This window comes from Mobula hypostoma, chromosome 3, assembly GCF_963921235.1.
Source record: "Mobula hypostoma chromosome 3, sMobHyp1.1, whole genome shotgun sequence".
Lineage (NCBI taxonomy): Eukaryota > Metazoa > Chordata > Chondrichthyes > Myliobatiformes > Myliobatidae > Mobula > Mobula hypostoma.
This window is the reverse complement of record NC_086099.1, coordinates 38,309,192-38,327,907: the sequence shown is the minus strand read 5'-3', so window position 1 is coordinate 38,327,907 and position 18,716 is coordinate 38,309,192. Positions and strand designations below refer to the sequence as shown.

Here is an 18,716-nt window from a genome sequence, read left to right as displayed (position 1 = left end):
AAGCTAAAGTGAGTTGTTCGATTTATTTCTCACATTGTTTTAAAATATTATTGAGTTTTGTTCATTCTGAAACTGATCCATGTAGTATGACTTTAGGAGGAAGAGAAGAAACTGAAGCATTAAGGAAATCCAATTGGTTAACCTCAATAAAACAAGTTGTTGGATAATGTGCCAAAACGTAAACACCTGTAGCTAGTGGGTCGATGGACAATTGCCAGGGATGTTCTCCTTGTTTGCCCATGATTTTCACGCCTGCCTATTGTAAGGCATTACCACTGGACGTACTGAGTTCAAGAGTGGTGCACAAATGGCCTGAGCTGAGAGACTGGATATATTTCACTCCAGCCCCTCAGCTTTCAATAGGGAAGAATGAGATAAGAAAAGAACCAAGTTCCTATCAACTTAATGGGATTTATCAAGCTGAATTAAAACACTAAATTGTTGGCTTATTTTTCTTTGGTTTAGTTAATTTCTAGGAGTTAAAGTGATCATTAATGCTTATTTTGAAATAATTTAATAACTTTTTTCGAAATTAGAAACACAGAAAACCTAAAGCACAATACAGGCCTTTTGGCCCACAAAGCAGTGCTGAACATGTCTTTACCTTAGAACTACCTAGGCTTACCCATAGCCCTCTATTTCTCAAAGCTCTATGTATCCATCCATTAGTCTCTTAAAAGACCCTATCGTTTCTGCCGGTAGCCCATTCCACGCATTCACCACTCTCTGCGTAAAAAAACTTACCCCTAACATCTCCTCTGTACCTACTTCCAAGCACCTTAAAACTATGCCCTTTCGTGCTAGCCATTTCAGCCCTGGGAAAAAGCCTCTGACTACCTACACGATCAATGCCTCTCATTATCTTGTACACCTCTACCAGGTCACCTCTCATCCTCCGTCGTTCAAAAGTCCGAGTTCACTCAACCTATTCTCATAAGGCATGCTGCCCAATCTAGGCAACATCCTTGTAAATATCCTCTGCACCCTTTCTATGATCTCCATGTCCTTCCTGTAGCGAGGTGACCAGAATTGAGCACAGTACTCCAAGTGGGGTCTGACTAGGGTCCTATATAGCTGCAACATTACCTCTCGGCTCTTAAACTCAATCCCACGTTGATGAAGGCCAATACACCGTATGCCTTCTTAACCACAGAGTCAACCTGTGTAGCAGCTGTGAGTGTGCTATGGACTCAGACCCCAAGATCCCTCTGATCCTCCACACTGCCAAGAATTTTGCCATTAATGCTATATTCTGCCATCATATTTGACCTACCAAAATAAACCACCTCACACTTATCTGGGTTGAACTCCATCTGCCAGCTCTCAGTCAAGTTTTGTATCCTATCGATGTCCCACTGTAACCTCTGACAACCCTCCACACTATCCACAACACCGCCAACCTTTCTGTCATCAGCAAATTTACTAACCCATCCCTCCACTTCCTCATACAGGTCATTTATAAAAATCACAAAGAGTAGGGGGTCCCAGAACAGATCCCTGATGCACACCACTGGTCACCGGCCTCCATGCAGAATATGACCCGTCTACAACCACTCTTTGCCTTTTGTGGGCAAGGCAGTTCTGGATCCACAAAGCAATGTCCCCTTGGATTCCATGCCTCCTTACTTTCTCAATAAGCCTTGCATGGGGTACCTTGTCAAATGCCCTGCTGAAATCCATATACACTACATCTGCTGCTCTACCTTCATCAATGTGTTTAGTCATATCCTCAAAAAATTCAATCAGGCTCGTAAAACATGACCTGCCTTTGACAAAGCCATACTGACTTCCTAATCATATTATGCCTCTTCAAATGTTCATAAATCCTGCCTCTCAGGATCTTCTCCATCAACCTACCAACCACTGAAGTAAGACTCACTGGTCTATAGTTTCCTGGGCTATCTCTACTCCCTTTCCTGAATAAGGGAACAACATCCGCAACCCTCCAATCCTCCAGAACCTCTTCGTCCTCATTGATGATGCAAAGATCATTGCCAGAGGCTCAGCAATTTCCTCCCTCGCTTCCCACAGTAGCCTGGGTTACATCCCGTCTGGTCCCTTGACTTATCCAACTTGATGCTTTCCAAAAGCTCCAGCACATTCTCTTCCTTAATATCTACATGCTCAAACCTATAGATTATTTCTAAATGTAGAAACATAGAAAATCTACAGCCCAAACACAATCTCTGATTTCACAGTTCTTAGCTGTCAAAAGGCCATTAGGATGTTTTGGATATAGGATCTAAGCGTGCATCAGCTGAGGTCTAGCTGCTCCTCGGACGGAGGGTGTGGCATCTAAGCACTGAGCTCAAATGGAATTGTAGAGCTACAAATGGTGAGTTCAGGTAAGTGTGGTGGGGGTGATTGAAAGCTCACGTGACAAAGCCACCCATTATCCTACAAATGTTGATAAATGTATTTTTTTTCCTTAGAAGAAGGGATTAACTTGAGCAGAAGGTAGTTGCTCCCTACTTTCTTATTCACTTAAAATTTAGTTTAATAAAAACAGAATTATAGTTACCTGTGATTGCAGTGTAAAGCTTGTTACTAAACGTTGGTCCTTACCTGGGTCATTTCCCTGATGGATGTTATGCTGTCCAGTGCTTTAACTAACCGCTCATAATCTTTTTTCTTGTTGAAACATGGAGAAAAAAATCACTTTAGAATTTTATAATAATTGCTGCATAATAATAAACAATTGTAATAAGCTCTACTTCTGCTTCAAACACAAAAACATCAGAGTTATATCACTGAATAAAGTTATTGAACGTATTCAAGTCATTGCTGGTCATCCAACTGATCATGAGTTCCAATCATATTCCAATCCCGGTTTCATCATGACATCTTTTCAGTCTTACCTTGGATGTTGTTATAGTTTCTGTATCAAACATTAACACTAAGTGAATTCCATAAACTCAATACACAATGAAAAGAAATCTCACCTGGATATTTCATTAAATATTTACATGCAAGCTTGCATTTATGGTTTCCTATTTGAAAGCATTACAAACGGCTAACCTCTCCCACCTAAAGATAAATTGACAACCACTGCTTCAAAATATATTCTTTTAAAGATTGTTTTCTATTTATATTTCATCATGGTGAAGCCTGGCAAATTAGGTTAGGCCGCACTAAGAAAGTCAAAGCAGAGATCAACTGCACGGTCAAAGCCTGATTCGGTGCACAAGGCCCATGCCAAACAGAAGACTACTATTAGTTTGTTCAAGAATCACTAGATTTTGGAATACTTCCAGAGGATTTGAAAATTGCAAGTGTCATTCCATCTTTCAAGAGGGGAGGGGGACAGAAAAAAGGAAATTATAGGTCAGTTAGCCTGAAGGTAGTGTAGTGGCATCCACGCTGGACCTCACGGTGAGCGGTCCTGGGTTCGAATCCGGCAGCTCCTTGCACGCTTTCCATCCGTGCTGGGTTGAGCGTCGAGCTAGCAACTCAGCCTCATAAAAAACAGACAAACGCAAAAGAAATGACATTGGCTCATTGCGCCATAAGGTGCGGAGAGGGACTAGCTAACTAACTAACCTGACTTCAGTGGTTGTGAAGATGTTAGAGTCCATTATTAGGGATGAGGTTTTGGGATACTTGGAGGTACATAATAATGTAGGCCAAAGTCAGAATGGTTTTCTTAAGGGGAAATCTTGCCTGATAAATTTGTTGCAATTCTGTAAATATAACAGTGGAATTTGTTTACTTAGATGTTTGTAAGGCCTTTGACAAGATGCCACACATGAAGCTGCTTAACAAGATAACAGCTCATGGTATTACAGGAAAGATGTGAAGATGAACAGAAGATTGACTGACTAGCGGGAAGCAGAGAGTGGGAATGCATCTTTTCTAGCTGGCTCCTGGTGATTAGTGCTGTTCCACAGGCATCAGTGTTGGGACGACTTCTTTTCAAGGTATATGTCAATGATTTGGATGGCCTTGTGGTCAAGTTAAGAAAGTAGGTGAAGATAATGTTGAGGAAGCAGAAGTCTCCAGAAGGACTTAGAGTAGAGAATGAGCAAAAAGTGGCAGATGAAATATAGTGTAGAGAAGTGTATGGTCATGCACTTTGGTAGAAGGAAAAAGGTAGAGACTATTTTCTAAACGGGGAGAAAATTCAAAAATCAGAGATGCACAGGGATTTAGTAGTTCTCTAAAGGTTAACTTGCAGGTTGAGTAGGTAATATGGAAGGCAAATGTAATGTTAGCATTCATTTGTAGAGAGCTAGAATATAAAGCAAGAATCTAACACTGAGGCTTTATAAGGCATGGTCAGACTTTGGAGTATTGTAGCAGTTGTAGTTCTCTTATTCTATGAAAAGGCATTCTGGTATTAGAGAAGGTCCAGAGGAGGTTCACAAGAAAATGGTTCCAGGAGTTAAAGAATTATCATATGAGGAATATTTGATGGCTTGGGGCCTGCTCTCTCTGTAGTTTAGAAGAATGGGGGGGGGCGCAGCATCTCATTGAAACCTATCAAATATGGAAGGCAACACACACAAGGTGCTGGAGGAACTCAGCAGGCCAGGCGGCATCTAGGGAAAAGAGTAAACAGTCAATGTTTCAGGCCGAGACAATTCATGAGTCCTTGGACTTCCAGCATCTGCAGATTTTCTCATGAATATTGAAAGACCTAGATAGAGTGGATGTGGAGAGGATGCTTCCAACAGTGGGGAAGTCTAGGACTAGAGAGGAAAACCCCAGAATGGAGAGACATCCATTTAGAACAGAGATCAGGAGGATTTTTTTTTGCAAGAAGGTATGAACTATGGAATTCATTGCTACTGTCGACTGTGGAGGTCAAATCATTGAGTATATTTAAAGCAGAGGTTGATAGGTTCTTGATTAAGTCAGGGCATCGAAGGTTAAGGACAGAAGGCAGGAAACTGGGGTTGAGAGGGATAAAAAATCAGCCATGATGGAATAGTGGAGCAGACTTGATGGGTCAATTGGCCTAAATCTGCTCCGATGTCTTATGCATGTCTTATCCTCCCTCCCGCATGGGAGGTTAGTTAGGAAAATTCAGTCGCTAGGTATACATGGAGAGGTGGTAAAATGGATTAGACATTGGCTCAATGGAAGAAGTCAGAGAGTGGTGGTAGAGAATTGCTTCTCTGAGTGGAGGCCTGTGACTAGTGGTGTGCCACAGGGATCAGTGCTGGGTCCATTGTTATTTGTCATCTATATCAATGATCTGGATGATAATGTGGTAAATTGGATCAGCAAGTTTGCTGATGATACAAAGATTGGAGGTGTAGTAGACAGTGAGAAAGGTTTTCAGAGCCTGCAGAGGGACTTGGACCAGCTGGAAAAATGGGCTGAAAAATGGCAGATGGAGTTTAATACTGACAAGTGTGAGGTATTGCACGTTGGAAGGACAAATCAACGTAGAACATACAGGGTTAATGGTCAGGCACTGAGGAGTGCAGTGGAACAGAGGGATCTGGGAATACAGATACAAAATTCCCTAAAAGTGTTGTCACAGGTAGATAGGGTCGTAAAGAGAGCTTTTGGTACATTGGCCTTTATGAATCGAAGTATTGAGTATAAGAGCTGGAATGTTATGATGAGGTTGTATAAGGCAATGGTGAGGCCGAATCTGGAGTATTGTGTTCAGTTTTGGTCACCAAATTACAGGAAGGATATAAATAAGGTTGAAAGAGTGCAGAGAAGGTTTACAAGGATGTTGCCGGGACTTGAGAAACTGAGTTACAGAGAAAGGTTGAATGGGTTAGGACTTTATTCCCTGGAGCGTAGAAGAATGAGGGGAGATTTGATAGAGGTATATAAAATTATGATGGGCGTAGATAGAGTGAATGCAACCAGGCTTTTTCCACTGAGGCAAGGGGAGAAAAAAACCAGAGGGCATGGGTTAAGGGTGAGGGGCGAAAAGTTTAAAGGGAACATTAGGGGGGGCTTCTTCACACAGAGAGTGGTGGGAGTATGGAATGAGCTGCCAGACGAGGTGGTAAATGCGGGTTCTTTTTTAACATTTAAGAATAAATTGGACAGATACATGGATGGGAGGTGTATGGAGGGATATGGTCCGTGTGCAGGTCAATGGGACTAGGCAGAAAATGGTTCAGCACAGCCAAGAAGGGCCAAAGGGCCTGTTTCTGTGCTGTAGTTTCTATGGTTCTATGGTCTTATGAACTATATTGCAATGTTACTTGATCTCTACTGTAAGGACAAAACCTTCATCCCAAGAATCAATCTAGTGTATCTATGCTGCACCACCTCCAAGGCAAGTATTTCCTTCTTCATGTAAGTTTATAATGAAGATTTTTTTTTTGAGTCAGATGTAATTGTCAACTTTCTCTTCTTACTCCCAACTCCAGTTCAGGCTTGTACTACTGAATCAAAACCAAAGGCAATCATCCCTGTCTTCATTCTAATCAAAGATAGGTTATCCTTGATCTTTCATTTCCTTTGAAGTGCAAATAGAATGAACAAAAGAGGTTGTCTAATTCTAGAAAGAAACACTAGCTGACAGCATCAAATATAAGAAGCAGTATGGTACTTGATTCAGAGTTCACAGCCATTGTCAGGAAGGAAACATAATGATGACCTGAGACAATATCTGTTCAACTAATCCAAATGTGAGCATAAATTTCTCTCAATTCTCAGTTATAATTCACTGATAATCAACATCTTATGATACAATCCATTTTATGTAACTATGTGCACATTGTGGGCCATACCTTGGCTACCAAAACATTGAATCATCACAATTGATCAAATTATATCTTGTTATCAACAAGGACTATAATAGACAGTATAAATTAAGGCATGGCCTGATAAATATCCAGTATCATTGATGGCTAAAAGGCCAGGCAACAGCATTTCCAACAAAAAAGGGTCTAACCACCAACATTGGCATTATCATCACCAAGTCCCTTATCATCCATATCCTGGAAGATTCAATTATTGACCAGAAACTCTCTTCATCCAGCCACTTAAATACATTACTGCTAATGTACAGTAAGAGCAGCTCAGAGACTGGGTGTCCCACAAGAAGTGATCACTAAGGACTTTCCACCATATACAAGGCACAGATCTGAATCAATGGTGGAACAATCTCCACTTGACTGGAGGAGCGCAGTTTAAACAACACTGAAGAAGCTCAGTCATGGATGAAGTAATTCCTTTTGCATACTCCAGCCCTGCGATTTCTTCCACCAAAATGAATGAGAGTAGCAATTGTACAGGCGTACCACCAGCTCCAGATCCCTCCACTCTGCACACCATTCTACAGTATCTGGAAATGCAGCACTGTGGCAGTGCCTAAATCCTGGAATTCTGAAACATCAACTTCGAATGCAGACATAACTGCACTACAGGAGGACTTTTATCAGAAGGACTGCAGAAATTCAAGAAGGCAGCTCAATGCCTTCTCCTTAAGGGCAACTAAAGCTGAACATTGTTGGAGACTTCAGATAAAAAAAACTGGATTAGGGCTCAATTGTATACAATCCCGTGAGAAGTATTTTTTTGGCCACAGCTCTTCAAATTATGCTTTCAAACCTTGGGCAATTTTAGAGTTGAAGTATCATGTTGCACTTGTACAGATCAATGGTTAGAATACACTTAGAAAATTGTATACAGTTCTGGTAATGACACTACAGAAAGAATATGGAAGTAATAGAGAGAATGCAGAACAGATTCCTTAAACTGCTGCATGGAAGTGAGATTAGATCAACGGGTTTCTTTACTTACAAAAATAGGAAACTATTATTGGTGACTACGATGGATGTTATGTTGCCTCCCAGGAGCCAGGGTCAGGGACATCTCAGATCACATCCACAGCATTTTGGAGGGGGAGGGAGAGCAGCCAGATGTCTTGGTACAAATTGGTACCAATAGCATAGGAAGGAAAAGCAAAGAGGTCCTGAAGAGAGAATTTAGACAGCCAAGTAGAAAACTGAGAAACAGGACCTCCAGGGTAATAATTTCTGGATAGCTACCTGTGCCATGTGCCAGTGAGGGTAGAAACCGGATGATTTGGCAGATCAATGTGTGGCTGAGAAGCTGGTGCAGGGGGAAGGGCTTCAAGTTCTTGGATCATTGGGATCTCATCTAAGGGAGGTATGAATTCTACAAAAGGGATGGTTGCACCTGAACCCAAGGGGGACCAATATTCTCGTTGGCAGGTATGTTAGAGTTGTTGGGGAAGGTTTAAACTAATCTGGCATGAGGATGGGAACTGGAGCAAAGGGACTGAGGGTGGGAACTGGAGCAAAGGGACTCAGGATAGGACAGATGTAAAAACGCAAAAATAGTGTACAGTCAAGACTGTCAGGAAGAATAGGCAGATGATAGGGCAAATTTACAGCCAGCAGGTTGAGTATCAGAGCATTTAGAGATGCAGAATCAAAAAGGGGAGCAAATACAGTACTCAAAGTGTTATATCTTAATGCACGGAGTATAAGAAATAAGGTGGATGATCTTGTTATATTTTTGCAGATTGTCAGGTATGACGTTGGCCATCACTGAATTATGACTGAAGGATGGTTGTAGTTGGGAGCTGAAAGTCAAACATTACACATTGTATCGGAGGGATAGGAAGGTAGATAGAGGGGGTGGCATGGCTCTGCTGTTCAAGAATGGCATCAAATCATTAGAAAGATGTGATATAGGATTGGAAGATGTTGAATCTTTGTGGGTTGAGTTAAGAAACTGCAAGGGTAAAAGGACACTGATGGCAGTTATATACAGGTCTCCAAACAATAGCTGGAATGGGGACTACAGATTACAACAGAAATAGGAAAGGTGTGTCAAAAGGACAATGTTATAATAGTCATGGAGATTTTAACATCTCCATGACTATTAGGAAAATCAGATTGGTAATGAATGGATCTCAAGTAAGTGAATTTGTTGAATGCTTGCGAGATGGCTTTTTAGAGCAGATTGCCATTGACCTCTGAGGGGATCAGCTATATTGGATTGGTTGTAATGTAACGAGCTGTAGGTGATTAGAGAGCTTAAGGTAAAGGAACTCTTAGGAGACAGTGATGATGATATGATTGTATTCAAATTAAAATTTGATAGGGAGAAAGTAAAATCTGACATAGCAGTATTTCAGTGGAGGAAAAGAAGAGAAGTTCGCCAAAGTAAATTGGAAGGAGATGCTGGCAGGGATGACAGCAGAGCAGCAATGGCTTGAGTTTCTGGGAAAAATGAAGAAGGTGCAGGATAGACGTATTCCAAAAACAAAGAAATATTCCAATAGCAAAATAGTACAACCATGGCTGACAAGGGAAATCAAAGCTAATGTAAAAGCAAAAGAGAGGCCATACAACAAAACAAAAATTTGCTGGAAGATAGAGGATTGGGAAGCTTTTAAAAACCTACAGAAAGCAGCTAAAAGAATCACTAGGAGGGAGAAGATGAAACATGAAAGCAAGCTAGCAAACAATATCAAGGTAGATAGAACAAGCTTTATCAAGTATATAAAAAAGTAAAAGAGAGATGAGAGTCGATATAGGGCCGCCAAAAAATGAGGCCGGAGAAATAATACCAGGGGACATGGATATGGCAGATGAACTAAATGTGTATTTTGCATCAGTCTTCACTGTGGAAGACACTAACAGTATGTCATGTTTTGAAGGGTGTGAGGGAAGAGAAGAGAGTGCAGTTACTATTACAAGGGAGAAGGTGCTTAAAGGTACACAGGTCACCCAGACCAGAGGAACTACACTCTAGGTTTCTGAAAAAGGTAGCAGTAGAGATTGTGGAGGCATTAGTAATGATCTTTCAAGAATTATTGGATTCTGTCATGGTTCCAGAGCACTGGAAAATTGCAAATGTCACTCCATTTTTTAAGAAAGGAGGGAGGTAGCAGAAAGGAAATTATAGACCAGTTAGCTTAACCTCAGTGGTTGGGAAGATGTTGGAATCAATAGTTAAGGATGAGGTTATGGAGTACTTGCTGACACAGGACAAGATAGGACAAAGTCAGTAAGGTTTCCTTAAGGGAAGATCTTGCATGATTAATCTGCTGGAATTCTTTGAGAAGACTACAAGTAGGATAGATAAAGGGGATGTAGTGGATGTCGTATATCTGGATTTTCAGAAGGCATTTGACAAGGTGTCATACATGAGGCTGCTTACCAAGTTAAGAGCCCATGAGACTTACAGGAAACTTACTAGCGTGGTTAGGGCACTGCTTGATTGGTAGGAGGCTGCGAGTGGGAATGATCCTTTTCTGGTTGGCTGCCAGTGACTACGGGTTGGTGTTGGGGCTGCTTCTTTTTATGCTGTATATCAATGATTCAGATGATGAAATAGATGGCTTTGTTGCCAAGTTTGCAGATGATACGAAGATTGGTGGAGGGGCAAGTAGTGTTGAGGAAACAGGTAGGATGCAGAAAGACAGATAGATTAGGAGAATGGGCAAGAAAGTGGCAAACGAAATACAATGTTAGAAAATGATTGGTCATGCACTTTGGTAGAAGAAATAAATGTTTCTAAATAGGGAGAAAATCAAAAATCTGAGATACAAAGGGACTTGGGAGTCCTTGTGCAGAACACCCTCATGGTTAACTTGCAGTTTGAGTTGGTGCTGAGGAAGGCAATTGCAATGTTAGCATTCATTTTAAGAGGTCTAGAATATAAGAGCAGGGAAGTGACACTGAGGCTTTATAAAGCACTGGTGAGGCTTCACCTTAAGTATTGTGAAGTTTTGGGCTCCTCATCTAAGAAAAGATGTGCTGGCATTGCAGAAGGTTCAAAGAAAGTTCACAAGGATGGCTCTGGGCTTGTGCTCGCTGGAATTTATAAGGATAAAGGGGATCTTATTGAAATCTTTCAAATGTTGAAAGGCCTGGACAGAGTAGATGTAGAAAGGATGTTTCCCATGGTGGGAGAGAGGAGGACAAAAGAACACAGCCTTAGGATAGAGGGGCGTCCATTTAAAACAGAGATGCGAAGAAATTTCTTCAGCCAGAAGGTGGTGAATTTGTAGATTTTTTTTCATCACAAGCAGCCATGGAGAGCAGGCCATTGGGTGTATTTAAAGTGGATATTGATATGTTTTTGATTGGACACAGCATCAAAGGTTATGGCGAGAAGGTCAGGGAGTGGAACAAAGGATCATCGACGATTGAATGGTGTAGCATACTCAATGGCCCAAATGGCCCAATTCTGGTCCTATGTCATATGGTTTTATGGTCTTTATGGAAAAAAATGAATGTTTATAAAGATTTCTGAGGGGGCATACGTAGGCTAGATAGTCACAATTATTATCCCAAGGCAGGGGGATCTGAAAATAGAGGACACAGGTTTAAATGAGAGGGAAGTTTAAAGGAGATCAGATGGGCAAGTTCTTTTTCAAATAAGGTGTGGGTGTGGTATCTGGAAAGAATTGCAAGAAGATGTGGTGAAGGCAGATACAATTGCAATATTGTATCTGATAAGGAGCTCAATATTGTATATTGAGTATGGTATATTGAATAGAAATATTCTAATGCATACAAATTGGTTTGAGGCAGACTGGCAGCATGATCAGAGAACCATAGAACCATAGAACATTACAGCACAGAAACAGGCCTTTTGGCCTTTCTTGGCTTTGCCGAACCATTTTTCTGCCTAGTCCCACTGACCTGTACCTGGACCATATCCATCCATACATCTCTCATCCATGCACCTGTCCAAGTTTCTCTTAAATGTTAAAACTGAGTCTGCATTTATCACTTCACCTGACAGCTCATTCCACACTCCCACTAATCTCTGTGTGAAGAAGCCCCCCCACCATGTTCCCTTTAAACTTTTCCCCCTTCACCCTTAACCCATGTCCTCTGGTTTTTTTCTCCCCTAGCCTCAGTGGAAAAAACCTGCTTGCATTCACTCTATCTATACCCATCATAATTTTATATACCTCTATCAAATCTCCCCTCATTCTTCTATGCTCCAGGGAATAAAAGTCCTAACCTATTCAACCTTTCTCTGTAACTCACTTTCTCAAGTCCCGGAAACATCCTTGTAAACCTTCTCTGCACCCTTTCAACCTTATTAATGTCCTTCCTGTAATTTGGTGACCAAAACTGCACACAATACTCCAAACTCGGCCTCACCAATGTCTTATACAACCTCACCATAACATTCCAGCTCTATACTCAATACTTTGATTTATAAAGGCCAATGTACCAAAAGCTCTCTTTATGACCCTATCTACCTGTGACCCCACTTTTAGGGAATTTTGTATCTGTATTCCCAGATCCCTCTGTTCTACTGCACTCCTCAGTGCCCTACCATTATCTTGTATGTTCTACCTTGGTTTGTCCTTCCAAAGTGCAATACCTCACACTTGTCTGTATTAAACTCCATCTGCCATTTTTTAGCCCGTTTTTCTAGCTGGTTCAAATCCCTCTGCAAGCTTTGAAAACATTCCTCACTGTCCACTACACCTCCAATCTTTGTATCATCAGCAAATTTGCTAATCCATCTGATCACCATGGAAGAAATGAGCCCTGACCACTGACCAATATGGGCATCAGAAGTTTGAGAGAAGGGGATTTCACTCGGGTTCACCGATCGGGTTGGAAAATGCAGTGGTGGATTGTGGCAGCATAACTGAGCTTTGACCAGCGACCATTCCATATTTGGGACTGATAAGTAACAGCAAATTAAAGGAAGGCTTGGACAAGTGCTGCAGTCATTGTCGGACTGGACAGAGTCAGAGTGGTGACCTTGAGGCTTTAGCTCTTTGAGGCTCCAGGGCTTACGTCAGAGAAAGCAAAGAAAAAACTTTAGGTAATTTTTTTTCCTTCCCCTCTTTGTATCTGCTCAGCCAAGACAGTCGAGATGTCAGGCAGTTGAACGTTCCTCTTGCGGGATGTGGGAAGGCAGGGAGACCTCCATTGTCCCTGATGTCTACAACTGTGAGAAGTGCATCCAGCTGCAGTTTCTACCACCTGTGTTAAAGAGTTGGAGCTGGAACTGGATGAAGTCCAGCTCATTCAGGGGGCTGAAGGGGTAACAGATAGGACATACAGAAGGGTAGTTATACCCAAGGTGCAGGACACAGGAAACTGGGTGACAGTCAGGAAGGGGAAAGGGGTTAAGGAGCCAGTGCAGCGTACCCCTGTGGCGATCCCCCTCAACAACAGCTAGACCACTTTAGATCCTGTTGGTGGGGGGGGGGGGGGCGCAGAGGGAAATGACCTAACAGAGGAAAGACATAGTGGTTAGGTCACTGACACTGAGTCTGCCACTGTGGTTCAGAAGGTGGGGGGGGGGGAAGAAGAGGCACACTGTGGTGACAAGGGATTCTTTAGTTAGGGGAATGGATAGGAGGTTCAGTGGATGAGAACAGGATTCCCAGGTGCCAGTCCAGGATATCTCAGATCGAGTCCTCAGCATTCTTAAGTGAGGGGGTGAACAGCTAGAAGTTGTGGTCCATATGGGTACCAATGACATGGGTAGAACAAGTGATGAGGGAGTTCAGAGCATTAGGTGCTCGGTTAAAGGGTAGGACCTCCAGGGTTGTGATCTCAGGATTGCTACCCGTGCCTTGTGTTAGTGAGGCCAGAACTAGGGAGATTATACAGTTTAACAACTGGCTAAGGAGTTGGAGTGGGGGCGGGGGGGTAGTGGGAGGCAGGGTATAAGATTTTTGGATTTTTGGGCTGTCTTCCAGGGAAGGTGGGGTCTGTACAGACGGGACAGTTTGCACCTGAACTGGATGGGGACTACTATCCTAGTGGGAAGGTTTGTTAATGCTGCACAGTGTGGTTTCAACTGGAGTTGCAGGCAGATGGGAACTAGAGTGCCAGAACAGTTGTAGAGGCAGATATCGATAAGACCTCAAACAAAAGTAGAGAATCTAAAGTTTGAGTATGGAATGATTAGTGTCCTGAGCTGCATATATTCAATGCGTGACCTTGGCTTCACGAGAAGAGAGATCAAGTCAACCAGCAGGGCTGCAGCTGAGGCAGCAGAGAAAGGGTCAGCGTGGGTGTGGACCAAGTATGTCCAGAGGGGCAGATAGTCAGACAGTGTACACATATCTTGCAAACCCTTCAGTAGTTGCATAGACACCTGAAGAGCAGACTATCTGTTGGATGGAAGTGACCAACAACTCTGATAGAGGCAGATGCCAAGTTTTTAAGCTCACCAGTGGGAAGTGGTGCTTTAGCACTGCTGGCCCACCACCTCGAGGGAGTCTTGATCATAAGCGGGCCGAGACTCCTGAAGACAGGTGGAAGATCAACTGATGATCCCACTGGTGATAGCACAGGACAGTTAACATCTTAGTCCACGTGTACTTTTTAACTCTAGGAAAGGCAGATGAGTTCAGGGCAAGGATCAACACCTGGAATTATGATGTTGTAGCCATTAGTGAGCCTTGGTTGGAGAAGGGGCAGGGCTGGCAGCTCAGTATTCTGGGGTTCCATTGTTTTAAACATGACAGATCAGGAGGGATTAAAGGAGAAGGGGTGGCTTTAATAGTTAGGGAAAATGTCATAACAGTGCTCCATCAGTTCAAATTGGAGAACTTGACTAGTGAGGTGTCATGGGTGGAACTGAAAATGAAAAATGTATGACCACGTTAACGGGGCTGTATTACAGACCACCCAATAGCTCTAGGGGTTTAGACGAACACATCTGTAAAGAGATCGCAGGCTGTTGCACTAAACATAAGGCTGTTGTAGTAGGTGATTTTAACTTTCCATATATTCACTGGGAATCCCATGCGGTAAAAGGACTGGTGTGATAGAGTTTGACAAATGTGTTCAGGAAGGTTTCGTTCATCAGTATGTGGAAGTCCCAATGAAAGGGTGTGCCATACTGGATCAGCTATTAGGGAATGAGACAGGGCAGATGACAAAAGTTTGTTTAGGGAAATACTTTGCATCTAGTGACCACAATACCATTAGGTTCAAAGTAAATATGCAAAAAGGTAGGTCTGGTCCGTAGATTGAGATCCTAAATTGGAGAAAGACCAATCTTGATGGTATTAGAAATGATCTGGCAAGTGTGGATTAGGCCAGGCAGTTTTCTGGTAAAGATATTTGGAAAGTGGGAGGCCTTCAGAAATGAAACTTTGAGAGTCCAACGTTTGTACATGCCTGTCAGAATAAAAGGTAAAGATAACAAGTGCAGATAACAGACATTGAGACCCTGGTTAAGAGAAAAAAGGAGGTAGATATCAGGTATATGCAGGTAGGAGAAAATTAGTTGCTTATGGAGTACAAGAAATGCAAGAAAACACTTAAGAAAGAAATCAGGAAGGCTAAAAGAAGGCATGAAGTTACTCTAGCTGACTAGGTGAAGGAGAATACTACGGGATTTCTACAGATATGCGAAGATCAAAAGGATTGCAAGGGACAAAATTGGTCCTCTGGAAGACCAGTATGGTAATCCATGTGTGGAGATAAAACAGATGGAGGAGATGTTAAATGAATTCTTTGCATCTGTATTTACTCAGGAGATGGATACAGAGTCTATAGAAGCGAGGCGACACAGCCTCAACTTCATGGAACCTGTACAGATTTCTGAGGAGGAGGGGTTTGCTACCCTGAGGCAAATCAGGGTGGATAAATCCCCAGAGCCTGACAAGGTGTTCCCGCTAACCCTGTGGGAGGCAAGTGCAGAAATCACCAGGGCCCTAGCCGAGATATTTAAGACATCCTTAGCGACAGGCGAGGTACCAAAGGATTGGAGGATAGTCAATGTTGTTCTGCTGTTTAAAAAAAGGCTCTAAATATAAACCGGGAAATTATAGGGTGGTGAGTCTGACACCAGTTATGGGAAAGTTATCGGAAGGCATTCTACAGAACTGGACATATAACTATTTGGATAGGCATGCACTGATTAAGGATAGTCAGGATGGCTTTGTGTGTGGTAGGTCTTGTCTAATCAATCTTATTGAGTTTTTCGAAAAGTTACCAGGAAAGTGGATGAAGGAAAGGCAGTGGATTTTGTCTACATGAACTTTAGTAAGACATTTGACAAGGACCCACATGAGAGGCTGGTCAAGGAGGTTCAATTGCTCAGCATTCAGTATGGATCAGACATTAGCTTTGTGGGAGAAGCCAGAGAGTGGTAGTAAAGGGTTGCCTCTCTGACTGGAGGCCTGTGACTAGTGGTGTGCCGCAGAGATGGGTGCAGGGTCCTTTGTTGTTCGTCGACTATATCAATAGTCTGGATGATAATGTCGTTAACTGGATCAGCAAATTTGCGGATGACACCAAGATTGGGGCTGTAGTGGACAGTGAGGAAGGCTATCATGGCTTGCAGAGGGATCTGCGTCAGCTAGAAAAATGACAGATGGAATTTAATGCAGACAAGTGCGAGGTGGCGCACTTCGGTAGGACCAACCAGGGCAGGGCACCGGGGAGTGTGGTAGAACAAAGGGGTCAAGTCTATAGTTCATTGAAAGTGATATCACAGGTAGATAGAGGCGTAAAGAAAGCTTCTGGCATAAATCAATGTGTTGAGTACAGGAAATGGAATGTTGAAGTTGGATAAGACACTGGTGAGGCCTAATTTGGAGTATTGTGTACAGATTTGGTCACTAACTACAGGAAAGATGGAAACGGGGGTTGGAACTCTACACAGAAAATTTACAAGGATGTTGGTGGGTCTGGAGGACCTGAGTTAAAAGGAAAATATGAATAGTTTAGGACTATATTCTTTAGAATGTAGAAAATTGAGAAGAGAATTGTAGAGGTATACAAAGTTATGAGGGGTATAGATAGGGTAAATGCAAGCAGGGTTTTTCCACTGAGGTTGGGTGGGACTGCAACCAGAGGTCATGGGTTAAGGGTGAAAGGTGAGAAATTTAAGGGGAACATGAGGGGAAACTTTCTTCACTCAGAGGGTTGAGAGAGTTTGGAACGATCTGCCAGCATAAGTGGTGCATGTGAGCTCGATTTCAATGCTTAAGAGAAGTTTGGATAAGTAAATGGATAGCAGGGAGATGGAGGGCTGTGGTTCTGGTGCAAGTTGATGGAAGTAGGCGATTTAAATGGTTTCAGCATGGACGAGATGGGCCAGAGGGCCTGTTTCTGTGCCCTATGACTCTATGTCTCTAAATGGGCAGAAGGAGCCCATATCTGTGTTTGCTGTTTCAATGATTTCACGATAATAAACTGAAACTCGACAATGGACTGCTTGGGAAACACCTTTCACAGGAAAGGTAGTAGAGTGTGGAACTATCTTCCAAAATGGAAGTACGTGATAGTTCTGTTCGTACTTTTAGATATGAGATCAACAAAGTTTTGGTGAACAAAGACAAGGAGCAAAGGATTGGAGAGCATTTAGTTGTTGATCAGCCTCATTGGTGGAATAATCTCAAGAGAATGAAGCTTTTTTTATTTTCCTTGCCACTCGTCATAAGGCTTTACATGTTCAAATAATCCTTCAAATGTAATTATTTTGTTCATTTCCTAATATACGCAGTGATTACTGAGTGTTCAATTCATAATACAGAACAAGCAATCTTTATCTATATTCCTTCTCAAATCTTAGCATAATTGCAAATATATTAATTAAAATTCACTGTTCTGGTGAAAAGATTTTCAATTTAAGCCTTTCTTCATAAGCATAAGCATATTAAATCACTAATAGTCAATACTTGCTCCCTCAGAGCCTGTGCTCTTCCTAAAATAGACACAGAGATAACATTGATTATGCTGGCTGTGTTTCTCCTAATATTTAGTTTAAGGTCAAAATAATTTCATTGTACCTGAAGGAGTCTTGACTTTTCATACAAGTAATGGATTTTTAGAACCTACTAGATGGATAATATTGTATCAATCTCTCAACCCTAAACTTTTCAGATCAACATCAGGTGAATCTGTTTTATATTAAAGAAACTTTGATCAAAGTGCCATACCCAGGAACGTTAGTTAGAAACAACATGGTCACAGAAACGGGTCTTTTTTCTCTTAAATTACTTGTGTTATATTTCATAGAACAAAATTCACTGAGAATATGACTAGGCTTAGCCAGTGTAATACCTTAGCAGAGTTTCATGTGCAGCAATTAAGCAGAAACCCGTGACTTACTTTTGGCAATAAGTGTGTGAAAAAAAAGTTAATAAATAGTTACACAATAGAATAAAAGATCTCAAAATTTAAACAGGAATAAACATTTGTTGGTATCTTGACATAGCAAGTGTAATATTGGAACAGGAAAGTGCGGCAACATTTTCAGACTAAACAAATCGCCAATGGGATGACTATATAGTAAGTAAATATTTCTTTATTTTGTATACAATATTCTGATGTTAATTTTCGGTGTGCGATGGTGATTGGCAGAGACCCTAAAATAGAACACTATCTAAATGCTCAGTTTAGCTTTGTGGGTATATATATATTTCATCTCAAGTATATACACTTAGTGGCCACTTTATTAGGTACACCTGTGCACCTGCTCGTTAATGCAAATATCTAATCAGCCAATCATGTGGCAGCAATTCAATGCATAAAAGCATGCAGACATTATCAAGAGGTTCAGTTGTTGTCAGATCAAACATCAGAATGGGGAAGAAATGTGATCTAAGTGACTGTGAAAATAGAATGTTTGTTGGTGCCAGACGGGATGGTTTGAGTATCTCAGAAACTGATTCTTCTGGGATTTTTGTGCCTTGTTAATGAGAAAGGTGAGAGGAGAATGACCAGATTGTTTCAAGTTAAAACAAAGGCGACAGTTACCCAAATAACCATCCATTACAACAGTGGTGTGCCGAAGATCAATGCTAAATGCAC

General features: G+C 41.8%; 1 protein-coding gene across 2 annotated transcripts in view; it reads right to left on the bottom strand.

The window, feature by feature from the left end:
• The window catches only part of parp8 (poly (ADP-ribose) polymerase family, member 8), a 376,390-nt gene that overhangs the window by 30,364 nt on the left and 327,310 nt on the right, over nucleotides 1–18,716 (bottom strand). For both annotated transcript variants that reach the window (XM_063042902.1, XM_063042903.1), the window contains one exon: nucleotides 2,566–2,631. In XM_063042902.1, coding sequence (XP_062898972.1) covers nucleotides 2,566–2,631 — 66 coding nt within the window. The remainder of the gene's footprint in view (nucleotides 1–2,565; nucleotides 2,632–18,716) is intronic.